The sequence below is a fragment of the Ixodes scapularis genome, unplaced genomic scaffold (genome assembly GCF_016920785.2).
Source record: "Ixodes scapularis isolate PalLabHiFi unplaced genomic scaffold, ASM1692078v2 PGA_scaffold3__209_contigs__length_174095766, whole genome shotgun sequence".
NCBI classification, from domain to species: Eukaryota; Metazoa; Arthropoda; class Arachnida; order Ixodida; family Ixodidae; genus Ixodes; species Ixodes scapularis.
Genome location: NW_024609868.1, coordinates 53,671,807 through 53,690,562, shown reverse-complemented (window position 1 = coordinate 53,690,562; position 18,756 = coordinate 53,671,807). Strand labels below are relative to the sequence as shown.

At 46.8% G+C, this 18,756-nt stretch overlaps 2 protein-coding genes across 2 annotated transcripts in view; one reads left to right on the top strand and one right to left on the bottom strand.

The window, feature by feature from the left end:
- LOC115332846 (rac GTPase-activating protein 1) overlaps positions 1–18,756 on the top strand; it is a 55,630-nt gene that overhangs the window by 13,484 nt on the left and 23,390 nt on the right. Inside the window, exons 5-8 of the mRNA XM_040218337.2 lie at positions 7,100–7,221; positions 10,235–10,409; positions 14,893–15,088; positions 16,958–17,211. Of these exons, the coding sequence (XP_040074271.1) occupies positions 7,100–7,221; positions 10,235–10,409; positions 14,893–15,088; positions 16,958–17,211 (747 nt within the window). The remainder of the gene's footprint in view (positions 1–7,099; positions 7,222–10,234; positions 10,410–14,892; positions 15,089–16,957; positions 17,212–18,756) is intronic.
- On the bottom strand, positions 2,138–3,304 carry LOC120846536. Its single transcript, XM_040218334.1, has one exon. It carries the CDS (start codon positions 3,302–3,304, stop codon positions 2,138–2,140), a length of 1,167 nt encoding a protein of 388 aa, XP_040074268.1.

The window sequence follows — 18,756 nt, the reverse complement described above, 5'->3', positions numbered from 1 at the left end:
GGCACCACTGAGTTATAAGTGCGAGGTCATTCTGCAAAATTTGATTATCGTGGTTTGAATTAATAGGTCTATAAATTACACAGTCGTCGGCGAAGAGACGTATTGAAGAGGAGATGTTGAGGTAGAGATCATTAATGTATATTAAAAATAGAAGGGGGCCAAGAACGGTTCCCTGGGGGACGCCGGAGGTTACAGTGCAGGTGGTAGATTTGGTGTTGTTAATAGATGAGTACTGGGTGCGATTTGTGAGGAATTCGGAGATCCATTTGACGACTGAGGGATGGATATTAATATTTCTAAGCTTCAGTAAGAGACGTTGATGAGGGACCCTGTCAAATGCCTTGGAGAAATCAATAAATATGGCGTCAGTTTGCTTATTAGAATCAAAGTTTGAGTAAACGTCAGTAAGAAAAGCTGTTAGTTGCGTTTCGCATGAGTATGACTTGCGAAAGCCGTGCTGATGCTCGAAAAGAAGGCTGTGGGAGTCTAGAAAGTTTATTATGTTAGAATAGAGTATATGCTCTAAGAGTTTAGACGACACACTGGTGAGCGAGATCGGGCGATAGTTGTTGATTAGTTGGCGATCACCTGCTTTGTAAACGGGGATGACGTTAGCGATTTTCCAATCGCATGGAATTTCAGAAAGTTGAAGAGACTGCGAGAAAATGTCGCAGAGGAAAGTTGAAGAGACGTGTTTAGTATTTATTAATATTTTCGAGTTTATTTGGTCGTCGCCAGAGCTAGAAGACACCTTCAGCTGATCAATGGCCTTCAGTACACCAGAGCGGTCGATCATGATAGGATTCATAGGAGGATGAAGGGGTTGGCACAAGTTGGGCATACTTGACAAGTCTTCATTGGTAAAGATCGAGCTAAAAAAGTTGTTAGTTTCAAGAGCACTATGTTCGTCAGAAAGTGGAAGGCCGTACTCGTCAACGAATTGTAATGGAAGAGAGAGTGCTGGGTTAATTACTTTCCAAAACTTTTTAGGTTTATTGGTTAAAATGTTGGGGAGGTCATGAGTATAAAATTTGGATTTGGCATCATGAATCGCGGATTTGTAGGCCCTAGCGCATTCGTGATAGGCGTTCCAAGATGCGTTAGTGTTATGAGCCTTTGCCCTCGTATAAGCTCTTTTTTTCCTGTTGGAGTGACAATGAACTGTTTTATCGTACCAAGGGTTAGTGTTATCGGATATGATTCGAGTGAGTGGAACGAAACGTTTGATTAGGGATGTTAGTCTATCTTTGAAAAGAATCCAGTTTTCATTGACCGTCCTTTCTTCGAAGTTTACTGAGAATATGTGATAAAATTCTTCGAGGTTGGTGTTGATAGATGCGTAGTCGGCTCTCGCATAATCGTGAATGAATTTGCAATAACGTGATTTCTTAGGAGTAGTGATGGAGAATGTTAGCTCAATGACGAGGTGGTCGCTAATGCTGGGTAAGTATGTGACGTTGCTGAAGAGAGAAAGGTCATTGCTTAAACATAGGTCGAGTACGTTGCTGCAGCGATTGGTAATTCTAGTGGGTTGAGTGATAACATTAGATAGGTTAAAATCTGAACAAAGGTCAATAAACTCTTGAGAAAATGCACAGCTAGAACAAATAGTAGACCAGTCAATATTTGGGTAATTGAAATCACCAAAAAGGGTAACTAAAGCGTTAGGATATTTACATGCGAGTTCAGAAAGGCATTTATACAGCTCAATAACAAAATCTCTTTTATTATCCGGCGGCCTGTAACACACACCAATTATTACGGAAGGCGTTGTGCAAAGATACACCCAAACAACTTCTAGGTCAGTGGTAAGCGGTATTAGCCGTGATGGTATATGGTCTTTTATGGCCAAAAGTACGCCCCCTCCTTTCCTAGTTTTTCTATCAGACCTATACACTCGAAAGTTTAGTTGCGAGGGAAATAGCTCAACGTCAGATATATCAGGGCTTAGCCACGTCTCTGTAAGTACAACAAAAGCGGCATTACACGCTTCGATTACTGAAATTATTTCGTCTCTCTTTGGTATTAGGCTTCTAATGTTAGTAAATAGGATAGAATGACTTGAAGATTTGTTAGTGATAACATGGTGCTTTGCCGGTCGACTCCTAAAGGGCGACGAGAAGAAGCGCTGGCGTGGCTATGTGTCTTTTTCTTTAACGGCGCCAAGAGCGGCATCGAATACATAGCACTTATCATTTATAAAAAGTTTATCATGACGCAGTCTGTAGGGGGTGCCTTTAGGCCTTGCAAAATCAAGAAGGTGACGGCGTGCGAGCCGGACAGAAATTGGGAAGTCTTCGCTGATGGCTACGCGAGTTCCTTTAAGCTTGTGGGCTGATGAAAGAACGCTATCTTTATCTTTAAACGAAGAAAACTTTACTATTATTGGGCGACATTTCTGAGGGTCGAATGCTCCTAGGCGGTGCGCCCTTTCAATCCTAGATGATTCAACTTGCACGTTTAGTTTTTCGGAGCACAAGCTAGTGACCAAGCACTCTGACTGAGCCCACGTTTCCTTGTCTGCGTCGGTGATGCCAAAAAATAAAAGATTACAGCGACGGGATCTGCCCTCTGCATCATCGCAACGTGTTTTTAGGTGAGATAGTTCGTTTAAGGCAGCAGTAAGCTGGGGTTCAGTAGTCGCGGCGCTACTAGTATCCTTCTGCTTTAGTGCGTCGAGTTCACTAGCGAGTTTGTTAAGTCGCTCTTCAAGTGTTGAAACTGTCTGTTCACTTTGTTTTTGTTTTTCTTTTAGAAGGTTTACTTCTTGTTGAAGTATAGCATGACTGTTGTTAAGTTTATCGACTGTTTCTTGTAAGCTAAGTAATTGTTCTTCTTGGGGTTTTGACATGGGACCTGGGTTCCGCTCAACATCACCAGACAACAACAGCAGCAGAACTCTAAAAGACTCAATACAAGCTTCGGGGCATGGAAGCATAACAAGGCAAACATTGTCTGATTTAAAACAATGGCAAGGTTTTTGTTTACTAACCTGCGGGAGGACGAAAAACATGAGCAACTTCATGGCTGCAGAGCTTCCATGCCCACTGCCGCGCTGTCGCAAGGGGAGCTCCTTTATAGCTGCCGCTGTCGATGTCCCTGCTGATGACGTGGTGTGAACGAGGTTCTCGATGAACTTGATACCAGGACAGGACGGTGCTGTCGACGAGTGATTGGCAGGTTGAAGATTGCCGTCCGGATGCCGGAAGAAAACCGCGCCGTCATCGTGACTCCAGTTAGTTGGGGACCCACGCGCCGGCTTGCTCAGGAACTGCGGGAGGACGAAAAACATGAGCAACTTCATGGCTGCAGAGCTTCCATGCCCACTGCCGCGCTGTCGCAAGGGGAGCTCCTTTATAGCTGCCGCTGTCGATGTCCCTGCTGATGACGTGGTGTGAACAAGGTTCTCGATGAACTTGATACCAGGACAGGACGGTGCTGTCGACGAGTGATTGGCAGGTTGAAGATTGCCGTCCGGATGCCGGAAGAAAACCGCGCCGTCATCGTGACTCCAGTTAGTTGGGGACCCACGCGCCGGCTTGCTCAGGAACTGCGGGAGGACGAAAAACATGAGCAACTTCATGGCTGCAGAGCTTCCATGCCAATCTCAACAGAAGGATCACAGCGATATGAATCAAAAGGAAGTGTGTGCTTATGCTCTAAACATTCTTTTTGCTGCTCCAAGGTGGTTTTTTGGCTGCTTTGTGAGGTGCTCCAAAATGGCTTAGACCAATGACTTCACTGAGAAAGTTGTCAATTTTACTAGAAGTGGCGCATTTCCTCACAAAATAGAGCACACAAAATCAAAGTTGGAACCACCGAAATGTCTACCAAAAACTACTGGGCATCTGTAAAAGTAGAAATTACAATATTGTTTTTTCCCTGCAAAAAAAAGCTATGGGTTGCTGAATGCTCTGTCTCCACCCAAGTGAATCTCTAGCTGTCTCGACCAGACAACAAAGTTTCAGAGCTTGCCGTTATGAAATTCAAAAGTTGGAAGGGATTTTTGGAAATTTCAAATAAAGAAAGGCGGCCTCGTAGCCAAAGGGTACAGGGTATGAGTGGTGCCCTCTACCAAGATTGGCCCCAATTTTCTCAATAAAAATTTCTAAAAAACGTTTTGAATCAGAAAACAGCAGTCGCTGAAATCTTAGCATCTAATCCAGACTGCTAGCATTACATTTGGGGGAGACCGAGCGTTCGGCAATGCATAGTTTATTTTTGTGGGCAATTAAGACATTATCTTAATTGCAGAGTAGTCTACAGACTGATCTCACCAGCCAGTTTAACTATGCCACCTAACGTCTGGTGAAATCGGTCTACTAAGATGTTGGCAGTACCCCCTTTTTCAGCGGAGCTGTTAAGGGCTAGGTTCCCCAGGATCGTGTTCGGTATCAAACGCCTGTAAACACAAACCTACCTGGACAGCTACCGCCATCTATAAGCGACGGCGGCAAGCACACAACCAGTCTGGTTACCGCCGTCGCTCGTAGATGGCGCCAACCTTTCCAGCTATCATAGAAGAATGGATAGTCGGGCGCGTTGGTGGGAATTCATCATAGGAAACAGCGCGAAAAACGGACGACTACAAAGAAGAAGCACCAGTAACGAGCGCAGCGCTCGTCACGTGTGTTACTTCGTCCTCATCTGTTTTGCGCGCTGCTTCCTACGCTCTTATCAGTTTCGGTTTGAACTTAGGATGGGTCGGCCGCGCGCCCTTTCGGGGAAAGAAGACTGGCTGCGGAAGGAGCGGTGACGTACGCAGCAGCGCGAATGGGTTCGCAACCCCCGCCAAGCCGCTGTCGCGTTGACTTCCACTGCATCAAGCGCTTCAGATTCCCTTGCCAAAGAAGAGCACATCGCTTGCCTGGAAAGCCTCCGCCAAGAGCAGAACCAGCAATGTAAGGGGCACCGGCAGGCCAATGCCACGGACGACAATCATGTTACGGAGGCCAAGCGCAAGCGCGAGGCCCGGCGACGACAGCACTCCGCGCCGGCTGAACAGTTCCCGGGTGCGACGGCGAGGTTCTGGAGGTAGTTTGTGGATTAAGCGCGAAACAGATGTACGAGAAAACCGGCCGATCTGACGTGCGAACTGCCGGAATGACCTTCGGGGGCGAGGCTTTTCGTAGCACCGTAGAGCATTGAAAACTCTCGCCTCCGACCGTCGTATTGCCTGATCGGACGTCAAAATGGACGGTTTCGTCGTACGTGCAGCGATGTGATTGCTGCGCCAATTGCGCCAAACTGCGCCAAGGGGCGAACCCTGCTACATCCTGCTACATTTTGCCAAAATATGGGTAAACTGCGCCAAGCCTGTGCCAAAAGATCAATTTTGGTCGTCTTTCAAAACCGAAACTAAACTGAGTACCGTAACTTAGCATGCATGAGCTAGGTAGCGCAAGCGGCCGCCCAACAAAAAGTACCCTGTATCAATCGTCCATCCGGTATAGTTTTTCGCGCCACCTCTCGTTTCACGCGCTCGTCGTTCATGTGTCTCGTCTACACCGTGGTCTCGTCTCGCGTCTTTTTAAAAACAATTTCAACGATAGACCTGGGCGTGTGTTGACGCTTCAGTGCTTCAGCCGTTGTACAAAGCGCTCTAAGTACATTTTTGACCCTGATTCGCGATGTATTGTTTTGACCTGACTCGCTCAGGTTCTTTTTCTCTGTGTGTTTAGCTTGTACCTCGCCTGCTGGCCTGGCAAGCACTTGCCGCTGGACTGTTTTTTGTCGTATGCTGGACAATTACATTTTGCATACAATTTTGGGAACCAGTTGGCGACGGAGCGGAGTGGCATGGTGTCTGTTTCGATCGAACAGCCATCTCCGCTCGCGCGACGAAGCATGTGCAAATGCAAGCCTGCTGAAGTTAACCTCATGTGCATGCGAACATGACTGCACGACAGAGGCACCAGCCGGGACACTTGCAACCCATTGTTTTACATTTGCTTACTTTTGACGAAAATCTGGCACGTCGGGAACCAGTTAAACGGTGGCAAGCGGTTTTTCGGAATCGCTCGGCAACGGCTTCAGCACTGTTACTTGTGGGATGTCTCAATGTCTCTTTGGAGACATTGAAAGTGGGAATTCATTACTAGTCAAAGGCAAAGCGAGGCTTGCAGCAGCCTTGTACTAAAAAGTTTCGAAAAGAAAAAAGAAAAGCTCCTTTGTCTTGTGTACAATTTCGCATTGCACTGCAGCAGTCACGTGTTTCATCAGCCGGAGACTGCTTCCATTTATTATATTATATAACTACGGTAGTCAACCTACTAGCATATTTACTAATAGACTAGCTTATTTACTAATAACGTGGTCATTTTCAATTAAATTTTAATATGTGCAGTTTGGTTCTTATTTATCAATAACGGTACATATATATGTATAATTTAACTGAAGCATTGCAAAATGTGTCATGTCATTGGCATTTCAGTTACATGTTGAAAGACACCCAGGTGGTTGAACTTGACCATAATTTGTTTATTGCGGCGAGTGAAGTGCCCTTTCTTTGTCCAGCACTTAAAACAAATATTTTTATTTTTCTAAGAATATCTGCTCCCAAAACCACTTTTGCTGCTCCGAAACACTGTTCTGGCTGCTCCAAAAGCAACTTTTGTTGCTCCAAAACACTGTTTTACCTGCTCCAAAGGCCACTTTTGTTGCCCCAAAACACCGTTTTGGCTGCTCCAAAAGGTGCTCCAAAACGGCTTAGGCCAATCACATCACTGTACATGTGTTTCGCGCTTTACCCGTTTGGCGTCACGTGCGCTGTGTGCGACCGACTCTCTTTTGCTGGAGACGACGTATTTACGATCGGCGGCGTGTCGGACAAGAAGAAGCGAGAAACGGACGCGTGTGCATTGCGACAGTGTATCGAGTACAGCTCCGCTGGTCTTCCTTCTTCACGAGAGTGCAAAGGCTGAACATTCTTTTATCTTTCCATTCTGTGTTTTGCTGTTTCTTAATCAATCTCGGTTGTTACTATGCTTTTGAGCGTGTTGCTTAGAAATGAGTGCGATGAAGACACCAGGCCCAGATTTGATTCTTGTTCACCTTGCAGCAGCACCGGTAGTTTAGGCCTAGCCTTTTTCGCTTACAGTTGAAGCAGATCGAGCTCATCCGAGAGTTCATCATGAACGACGTGGAGCTGAGAGACGAGACTATGGAGAAGCTGCCATTCCTGCGGCCGTCCAACGCGCAACAGGCCAGCGGCCACAACAGGTAACGCCCCTTTTGGCACAGCCAGTTGCAAGGAAGGCTATGTCAAGTTACACTCTCAAGCAGGGCATAAGGGACGGGACAATTCCAGGGGCTTGTCAGTATTGCTATACTTCAACTCAGCATAAGTCAGAGAGCAGTCAAGGGCAAGAAAACCTACAAACATGCGTACTAAAAGTGTGAAGTCGGGGCGCTTTCCCCTGTGCTCGATCATTTTAGCCAGTAATGGCACACCTAGGAAAGATGATGATCATAGCAATGTTGCGTTTTTGGCATTGCTCAATTAGTCCCGTCGAATCATAGTGTCTACTCAACTCCGAATGAGCAGCCAGAAAGGAGGAAACTCTCCCTCAATTCTTCCTTTCCATTCGAAAAAGAAGGGGACCAGCCTTCTTTCTGCAGCGAGTAGCTCAGAGACTCGCTCTTGTGGGGAGAGGGGCAGAGAAGGGTGCAAGAGGAAATGGAGAGAAGGAAACTGGAATCCGGTTTTCTGCCCAGTAGAGGACAATGCTGTTGGTCGGCCTCTAAAGCACTTAAAAAAAAAGAGAGTTTGGAAAAGACTTGTATTTTCTTGTCCCGTGAATTTGATTATTGCACTCTAATTGTGCTAAAGTAAACAAACTGCTTTTATTTTGGAAAAACGTGCAGGGATTGCCGCAGGGCATGCTGGGAGCCTCTGTCGCCCGTTATCTGTCAATGGTATCGGAACGTCGTTGTCGGCATCTTCAAACCAGCTTAGTTTCAAGCAAAGGTCATCAGACTCCGTAGATGACGTCGCTTTCACTAGTTTTACCCTCTGCTCATGATTGCCAAATTTTAATTCATTTAGTTCATTACACAGGGTAAAATTTTTGCATTTACGCACTTCGTACAAATGTCATATTAGGTGCCAATATGACACGGCAAGGTACTGTGGCACGTCTCCACTGATGGAGGCGCACCCTGGCTGGCTGGTCAAGGGCGCGACACGATAACCATGCTTTATAAATTGCAAGCCTTTTTAGGGCACTTTCGGGGTGCTTTTTGCCGAAGGAAAAGCGCCCTATGAAGCTCACTCAGCACGAAAAGCAACAGAACCGTTCTTAGGCGATAAATATTGCTAGTATCCGGCGGGCACGCTCGGGTATAATCCGCGATTACATGTATAAGAACTCGTACGAAGTCCGACCGCCGAAGCCTGCTCGCATGGATCAGGTTTCGCTCACGGAGACAAGGACTCGTACGAAGTCGAACGGCTGACCCCCGAAGCCTGCTCGCTTGGATTAAGTTTCAAGTTTCGTTCACGGAGAGGCTACCGGACACTCTCACTCTCAGCCTACAGCACAGCGTGCACCTCGCTGTGCCGTCTTGTTGCGGATTAAATATACAGATTTATCCAGAGTATGTGAAATTAGGCCTAATGGCTTTCACGATTTCACTGTCCAAAAGCGTACCACAGACGACGGCTTGTTTGTTCACATCAGTGCATCCCATAGGTGAAGAATATCTGGCGCTCGGCAATTCCTCGACCCAAGCTTCATCAAGTGTGCGCGACACTCGGTTTCACGGTTGATCACTTCCATAACTACCGCAACTGCGAACTTGCGGCCATTACGTGAGTAGCCTGGCCTGGCTTGGCTTGGCTTGACTTGGCCTGACTGCTCAACGGCAAAAGAAAACTGGCTTGGTGGCTTGCTAAACTAGGCGCGATTCGAGACTCTCGGATCCGAAAATTGGAGGTGCGTTGGTTACGGGAGGGAAAAAAAAAAAGTCAAAATATTGATGCTCATTGTGGATTAAATACGAGTAAATACGGTATGTTTGGAATTCGAATTTTGTGAGGTGTGCCAAACGTGTCAGTCCTTACGGCCGCACCCTCTATGCACCTAGGGTGGAGAAAGATACGAAGGGAAAAGGTGAAAAAAAGTGAAAGCCGTTTACAACTCCCTGTAATGCCGAATTGTAGCGCAGCTCTTGAGGAGGAGGGGGGAAGGGTACTGAGGGGAGGGTAGACCCCTCCTTCTCCTTCTCCTCCTCCCCTCATTCTTTAATATGCTCCGGGGGGGTCACCTGACCTCGGGGGAGGGGGTCACGTGACCTTGGGGTGACCTTGGTTACGTTGACTTCGACGGCGCTCAAGCCGGAAACGGGCGCCTAAGAGCTGCGCTCTAAAAAGATGCATCGGTGTGAGTTTAGAAGGATATTTCGATTCTTTCTAAAACTGTACCGAGGTCCAATTAGCGGGAGTATCGCACTTGGAACAAGTCTTCGACCGATGTGTCTAGCATCCTATTTCACTCATACAGTCTAATCTCGTTAATTCGAACTCGAGGGGGACCGAAAATTTGTTTGAATAAAGCAAAGTTTGAATTATTGGGAGTTTTCTCCCATAGAGATGCATAAGACGGGACCTGCATGTTAGTTTGAATTATCCAGAAGTTTGAATTAAGAGGGTTTGAATTAACGAGATTTGACTGTACATTAAAAGTGGTCCCGACGTGGCAACAATTGTCGTCGTAGAAGCCAGATTGTCGTGCCGCCGAACATCGCAATCTTGGCGGTTGGGCATGAATATGGCGAAAAATATGAGCGAGCTTTGCCGTCATCGCGGCACCTCAAATTTTGGCCGACAAAGCCTCCCCAGTCTATCGAGCCGTAGAGCGCCCTGCAGCAAAAGAGATGTCTGCCACCGTTGCTGCAACTCCGGAAATGAAGGGGCCACTTTTTAGGGCACAGTAAACACAGTTCGGAGACATGTTCCAAGCACCACAGCACGAGTGCGTCGCTTTGTTTATGCGCTTCTTAGCATCGAAGGTCGATGGCAGCTTAGGTTACGTATTGTCTTGTTTCTGGACCCAACTGAGCTGTGCTCATGCAGCTTTTTAATGTTTCTATCTCTTCCTAGCGTCAATCGATAGGTCTGCTCTGAACGTTCGTGATGAGCCCGCCCTGTCGTTCAGGTTCTCTTCTCTCCGCACAATGTTTATCTCGCATGTAATCTCGCGCTTTTCTTCTGTTGCCGCTGCTGCGGTGTCAGGTTGAACACAATCGACGAGTCTGTGGGCTCGGTCCTGTCTGTGTCTCGTGAAAGCTTGGACGACCACAGCGACGGCGGCGGTGGCGCACGGCGCAGCTCAAGGTTGCGAGAGAAAGGCAGCTCTGGCAAGGGGCAGCTCGAAGATGGAGGCAACGCACGCAAGCGCAGGTCTCAGGTTCGTCACCCTTAGTTGTTGTCATCGTCGTCCCTCCCTGTTTGTTTCGTGTGCTCGTGAACAGGTACAGTAGGCTCGCGATAATTCTAACTCGGATATTTCATACTTCTGGTTAGTTCAAACAGATTTGAAAATTTCGGTTGTCCTGCTATGTTTTTAATGTGTTTATAAGCCGCTTAATTCGAACGGCGTTTTCGCTTAAAGGGAAAATAGGGCGGTTTTGCATTTGAGAAAAAACACTTGAATTGTGTTCACTTGGCCGTTAGAATAACAGATATCACAATTCTGTTTCAATGTGACGTGCTGGAGAGCCATAAGAGGAACTTCAAAATAGAACTGAGGCCCCACCTCCCTAGCCTTGGGCAGCCAAAAAATCCGTCGATGACGTCACATACACTGTCTGGCTGTGTTTCGCGTTTAACAATACTTGCGCAGCAAGTGGTTTGGGTATTCGGGTTCACTGGGTAAAAATACACAAAAATTCACTTCTAACTCATTTTTTTCAAGAAGCTCTGTAGCTTCCCTTTAATTCATACTTTTTTTGTTCTCGCGGTCCCGTTGAGTGCGCTTCTTTCCGAGCACCGGTGCACCGCAGAGAAGCAATACCTGCGGAGCTCGCTTTCGCGAGTGTTGCTTCTCCGCAGTGCACCGGTGCTCGGAAAGAAGCGCACTCAACGGGGCTCAAGCGGGCAGACATAAGCGGGAAACGGTGTTCACATTATGTGCTTCAAGACTAGCAATGATGACCAAGACGACATCGAGGATGAGGAACAGCTCACTGGCATCATGCTTTTTGGCCTTGAAGCACATAATGTGAACGCCGAGCTGGCAGAATATGCTAGTCTTGACGACGATGCGCGTGTTTGTCGTGATGACTCATTAGAGGACATAGTACTGGAAGTAATGCCAGCACAGTGCAGCAGTAAGAGTGAAGATGACAATGAAGAAAGGGATGACCCACTGCCAACTGTCACAGCCGCAGAGGTCTTTAAGCACATCGCTCAGCTCCGGAAGTTTTTGTCTGCAAAGGAAGAATCCCGTAAAGAGCTACTTGCGTTGGCTGGTATTGAAAATTTTGTTTTGGGATCTCATGTGCTGACTAAACAGTCCACAATCGACAACTCTTTTGCCGGATGAATAAACTTAACGTCACAGTTCTTTCACCAATGTGCTATGCCTGTACTTGCTTATGATTAGGCCTATGTAGAGGAAACTGGCAAAAATCTGCTTTGTATGTGTAGCTATCCATGTAACATCATAATGTTGTCTAGTATCATATTTAGATGAATTTCTGATAATTCAAACTAAAATCTGTGACTTCCTGGAGTTTAAATTAATGAGAGTCTACTGTAATTGCCCAGATTATGATGCGCAGAAAAAGCATTAAAGATGTCGATGCCCGCTCGATGATGTCGTTATATGTTATTTCCAAGTCATAAAACCCGCTAAGATTGTGTAATTAACGGAGGAAGTAGCGGTAAAACTCCATAACAAGTAGAGAATGTAAATACGAAATAACTTGCAGCCAATATCTTGTTTAGCAGGGGTGATCCAGCTGTGCCATTTGTGCCCCTTTTTAAGTTTCCACTCACCCTTGCCTTGCTGTGCCCAAAGGGAAAAATCGCCCTAAACTGTGCCAAAGCATTTGTATGTAAGCGGACTAGTTTTTGGAAGTCTGTCTGTTTTTATCTGGTATAACATGGTGTAGGTGTAACAGCATGTAACAGTGAAGACTAAGAGAAGGAACACACAACACAGGATGAGGGCTCTCCTGTGTTGTGTGTTGGTTCACTTAGTCTTAGTTGTTTCGTGCTGTTACACCTACATTATGTTAAACTTCCACCAACTAGCCCAGCTCCCTAATTTGTTTCATCTTGTAACTGGGGGATCCCAACAGGGCTTTGCCATCACAATCTAATTCGATTCAGGTTTCCAACTCCGAGACATTGTTTCACTCCAGTTTTACCTTCTTATCTTACAGCCCTAGCACTGTGCATTTTTAGTCAGTTTCGGTGGCATTTCGGAGTGCACTACTGATGAAGGAGTGCAAGTGCTTCTTTATGGCGACAGCTGTTAGTGGGGACCTCCCTGTGGAATTGCGTGGTCGTCCTTCGCAAAAACTTTCAGCGCCTTGAACATGCACGCGCAGCCAGAGCACGCTCTCCGATGTGTCAGTGCATGCGCACGACCGTCCGAGCAGAGAAACTTGCACGCCGTATGGCTAGATTTCGGGTCCACAGCATAGCTGATCCGAAGAACGCGAATCTCAGTTAGGACGTGCCGAGGAGGCTAGTTGTAGGAGTACGGTTCAGGCATGAGAGTGTGATCAAGAGCGGAAGCAAAATGACGTAAAAGTCTTCAGATCCGCACTTGGGAGGATGCGCAGAAAGGACAATGCCACCATGATCGCGAATTATGCTAAATTTGTGCTATCCGAGCTGCTGTCACTGTACACACATTACGCAGTAGCGTAAATGCACTCTGATTTTTTCTCTGCGTGCATGCATTAACAGGCACGAAAATGGGCTTGCACGTGGCTCCCGCTTCGTTAGCATGCCCGGTCACGATTGCTTTTTGTTAAGAGTTGTTGCCTTTTATTCGTGTCAAATTATGAGAATTATTGATCGGCCTTCTTGTGCGGTTAAAACGTCTGTGCATTAGGGAACCCACAATATCAATATTGTATAAGCTTTTGTGTACTAAATCAGATTTCTCTGGCAGCTTTATCGCAATCACTAGAGGGAAAAAGCAGATTGGACATTGAACATTCAAGGAGTGAGAGGTCGTCAAGAAGTGCCATCATAAATTAAATGTTTGTCACATAGCCTGTTGTCTTTAGGAAATATGAGGTGCAGAAAATTTAATTTTCTTGCCTCGTGAGAATTTTTGTGTACTGCCACTTTACTTCTCTTTATTATATAGAGAGGGTTAAATTGGTACTCTACGTCGAGTTACTCATAAAGATGGTTACCACGCTCATGGCTGCTAACCTTTGTCCACTAGCTTTAATGGAAACAAAACACTAATTTGACAGTTTGTGCCACTGTTTCACAGCCGTAGCATTGCAGTTTTGCTAGTACAATGTGACCGCTATGTTGGGGCCTTTAGTGGGCATCGCAGAGTAAGTGCAATCCACTTATAACGATAATGAAAAAAAGAAATTTAATCATTATAACCAATTATCGCTGTGTCTGGACTAGGAACTGAGTGTTTCTAGTCTAGAAACTCTAAAAACTGGTCGTTATAAGCAGCACATTGTTATATGTTGTATCGGTATAATTGGATTGCACTGTAGTGATTAGACACAAATCATCGCTGTCACTGATATATGGTACTGCTCCAAACTGATATGTATGTGATGCTCCAAGGCTGCTCCGCATACCACATTTTCAAATACCAAGTGCTACAAAAAGATTTTTTTTCTGCTCCAAAAATTGCTCCAACCTCGGAACTGTCTGGAGCACCGATGGCTTAGGATACAGAATAAGTGCTTAAATATTAGACAGAGAAGATCTACCGTAAAATACCGAGAGATGCCTTGCACCCGAAAGATAGCCCACCTCTAGTAATAGTAGTGGTAGGATCAGTGATGGCCTCGGCGTAAATGCGGCTAGTTCGCTAGGGCGGGATATAAGCAAACGCTACTGACTGGGAAGTACAGTCATCTTTGCTTCGTTGCCCCTCGCCACCATAAGAAGCTTGGAAGGGACACACCTAAGAATAGCAATTTCGTAGAACTTTTTTTGATTGTACACCGAAAGTTAGCCCACTCCATATTTTCAGCCGATTTACTCTTGATGTTAGGTGGGCTATCTCTCGGAATTTTACGGTAGACATTTGAATGTTTCTGTTGACGATATTGATACTGATTGAACAAAACATGTTATAAGAATGTTGTATGTGGTTCATGGTACTGGTTAGTCCTCCGGGGCCCCGACAAAAATTGTTTGAAACTGAGGTCGGCACATGAACAGCGTCTGACTTTGATGTTTAAAAGATGCTGGTCTGAGGAATGCTGTTGGATACAGTGGAGTCACTGAGGTCAGCAACAGCCAAGACAATGGCCCACTCCGCCCCTCCCCCCCCCCCCCCCCCCCCCCACTCCCCATGTCGTGGCCCTCTGTGATACTCCCCCCGCTCATCACCTACCGCAACATTCCTCTACTCGTCGCCCACCGCGACACCCCGGAGTGTTGCACCTAAGGCAATCTGCCCCCCCCCCCCCCCTTTTATGACTCCACTGGTTGGAAACAACCATAATTTTGTTGTTGTGACCATAGCAAAACGCGACAATCTTCCGACCCTGTAAGGGGCATGCCGATTCATACCCCGGGAATTAAAGAAGGTAGCGTCGGTGTCTTCCCTCAGTTAACGCTGTGATTGGGAGTGGATGCTGTGAACGATTGCTTTGAAGTTTGTGCGGTGTAGCACTTGTTGGCCATGCATCTTGGTTTTGAGTGTGTGGGGTCTCTTCACGTTGCAGGGGACACAGGAAGGTGATGAAGTAGACCCGAAGCGAGCCAACGTGATAGCCACCACGACGGTGACCATGACGAACGGCAAGGAGTTTGTCACCACCTCACGCTTCTTCGCTCCGCCGGCATCAACGGTGCCCAGCGCTCCCCCACTGCCTCGCTCGGCGACTCCCGCTGCTGTCACACCCCCTACCCTCACCGGAGGTGACTTTGCTTTGCATTGCAGTTTGTTGCCTTAGTTTTCCTTTTGTTTTCTTTTACATCAATAGCCGTTATGAGCTCTTCCCCCCACCCAAAATGACGTGGGACATTGTAGTTGTAGGGCATCCGTTGATATCGTCACGTGACACTGTGACATCAGGATATCACACAATGTCACGTGATGTTACGTGATGCGATGGTGTCATGTGATTTGACTTACGTGATGTGACGGTATAGCGTGTCATGTGACATGGTGTCTCGTGTGACTTCACAATGTCATGATGTTTTTGTTCCTGCACTGTGTTGTTTTTGCATTTTGCAGTGTCCACTGGGTAATCAGCATATTGGCAGTCAGCATACAATTTCAAACGCTTGTTTTCAGGCATTGTTTCAGGCATTTTCAGGCAGCTCACGAGTAAAATTTAAGCCGTTCTGTGTTCATGAAATGTTTGTAGTTTGTATTAAATGTGTTTGTACCATTCCTGCCCTGGCCTCACGGCTGGCAGTACATATGTATGAAAAATATGCACCACGTCTAAGGCGGTGCAGTCAATAGAGATAGTTTGTTATTGGCATTGAGGCTGGGCTTTGCATGCCATACATTCGGCACTACGTCGTGTAGTGAGGACAAATGTACTCGCTATAGCTGCTCTCAAAAGTCTCCGAACATCGGGGAGTCGACAAATTGAATCTGCATACATCACAACTCTTGTGATATCTAGAAAGGGGCTTCTGGGTGGCAACATTGTTTTGTTGCAGAATGGGGACAATCCTATTTTTGACTTGTATGTTTGTGCACAAATGTGTTTTATCTTTTTTGCCATCGTGATAATAGCTTTTATTGCACCGATATTTTCTTTTTCGGCCTGACATTGTTCAGAAGATTTCCACGCTTTTTGTCTTCATCCGACTTGCCGCTTACAGTGTCTTAATCAGGATTGCTTTAGCTTTCACAGCCCACAATAAAAACTTCACATATACTTGCACTTGTTTCCAACAAACCTCTCCAAGCGTCGGAGAGTTCCTAAATAAATCTAGAGGAATAGATCTGCCGTGTTCACATACATTTCGGCTCCCTCAGATTGGCGGGGCATAGAGGCAGACGTCAGTGGTTCGGATAGTCACAGATTGCTGGCAAGGCTGTAATAAACCTAAAGCAGCAGTGCTATGTCGCTCGCGAGATCAGAACCTAACCTTTTGCCGCTTTTTTCTTGCAAAAAGAAAAAAAAAAGCAGCATCGGGCATTGCATGAAGAACCACTTCAATGTGTCCTGGCAAAACAAACGTGTCTCTACTGTTGTGTGCTCTTTTTCAGATTTCCTCTTGCTTTCTCTCCCATTCTTTCTTTCAGGAGCACCAATGTTGACGTTTGCAATTTACCCCACTCCGCCAACACCTAGATTAGGAGGCCATAGTGCCAAATTTTCAACGTTGCCTAATGAGGCGAAAATTGGGCACGAAGTGGACACAAGGGCTGCGTTAACATTTGGCTGAAGGCGAATCCTCGGCCAAACGCCGACGCAGCACTCGCATCCAATCCGTGCCAGTGTTTGCCTCTCTATGAGTGCAGCTGACGCCGTCGTCTGGTGCAATCAATCAAGTGGCGCCAAAGTTGCATTGTCACGGCTTTCCACGTTTGCTAGACGAATTGCGCATAGTGAATGCACTGTGATTCTGCACTTTTTCTGCGCACAATTGCTTTGGCGACGATGGCAAACGCACAAAGATGGCAAGCGTCACAATGATGCACTTTTGGCTCCGTTTGATTGGCTCCGTTGAATCGTAGCATTTGCTACGCTCGGGCCTGATGCAAAACAAAGTGTAGGAGCAGTTGGCACCCCTCCCGTCTCAATTCCCTTGCGGTGCATGCAGCCGGCACACCTGCCACCCCCGCCACTCCCGCCACGACCCCCGTGGGCCAGCAACGCTGCTTTGGAGGTCCGGAGAGCACTCCTAGGCGCACCAACTCGGCGGGCAAGCTGCAGTCGCGGGTGCACGACTTTGTGTCCAAAACGGTGATCAAGTCCGAGGCATGCGGACCCTGTGGAAAGCGCATCAGGTTCTACAAGACTGCCCTCAAGTGCGTGCGCTGCCGCTCCACCTGCCACCCAGAGTGCAGGAATCAGGTGAGCGGCTGTTCCCACAAAGCGCTTTGTCGCCGTTAAGCCTGATTCAGACAGCTGCGCTAGTTTTGTTCGGAACGGTGACGGAGCCATCTTGTAAAGCATTCACCGCGCATGGCGTGGTGAGCAATCCAAAAAGTAGCTTCGTGAAGCAATCTCAAGTCTCAAGTGTCCTGGTCGTTGCAGTCGTTTTGGCTTCTGGAAACGCAATGTACAAAAACCTGAGAATCAGCCTTCGGTGCGGGGGGTTACTACGTCATCGTTGTCCGTATGACTTCGGTTCGGGCAAAACGAATGTGTAGCTCGTACTATGTTGGCATGATTTTGGTTTTACAGCAAACTTGTTAAGGGCTAGTTTCCCCAGGATCATGTCCGATACCAAAGAAATGTCGACACCTGTGGTCGACGTAACACTCTCGTTGCCGCCGTGGTTCATAGATGGTGGCAGCTGTCCAGAGTGTTGTGTTTGCCAGTTGTCTGTTTGCCGCCGTCGCTCGTAGATCGTGGCAACCTTTCCTGAATTGGCAGCCAGACAACTGGTTGCTGCCGTCGCTCATAGATGGCGGCAACGTTTCTTAGGAGGCAGAAGAGTAAGAATGGAACGAGTGGCAATGTGTGCAGCAGCGTGAATGGTTCCGCAACTGCTGCGAGGCCACTATTGCATAACGTTCCACTGCGTCGAGCGCTTCAGATTCCGTTGCAAAAGAAGAGCAGATTGCTCGCCTGGAAAGCCACCGCCGAGAACAGAAGTTACAGCTTCATTGCTCTTCCTTCTTCACCAGACTGGAAGGGCTGAAAGTTTTTTTCACAAACAGTTTTCGGAGCATCCAAATCTTTTCGGTCATTGTGCTCCTTCTCGCACTTGGAGAATAGGGTACTTACTCCTTTAGCTTCAGCAAGGCTCAAGGATAGCTAGCTGCAAATGTGTCCATCTACCGTAGTCCCTCGTTATAACGAGATCAACAGGACGGCAAAAAAAATTCAATATAAGCTGTAGAGTAAACTTTCGTTAATTCGACCTCGACGGGACCTTGAAATTTGGTCGAATTATCTAAATGATCAAATTAAAAAAAAAAGGACAGAAAAACGGTTAAAATTAAACTTCCTTCTATTGTTCAAAAGTACTCACGAATGGTCTGCGCTTAAAACGTGTGTCCAGAAGCATGCTTCGGAGAGCAGTGTAACTAAGTGTCACGTCCTCAAAAAATCGCGTACAAAAAAACAAAAAAAAAACAAGGTAAGTTTTACTCTGGCGCCGAGCAGCCAGACCGTCGGCGACAAAGAAAAATGGCAAAAAAAAAAGGAAAAGAGAACCCGCGCTTTCCGACGCACAAGATGGACCACACACGATGCTACAGAAAAGCGCTTTGAGAGCGCGCGCTGAGAAAGCTTCACGAGCTGACTTTGGCGCTGAAAAACCAAACCGTCGGAGACTGAAAAAAACAAAAACAACAACAACAAAAAAAAAAAAAGGGAAAAGAGAATTCGCGTTTTCCGGCGCGCAAGATGGATCGCTCACGATGCTACAAAAAAGCGTTTTGAGAGCGC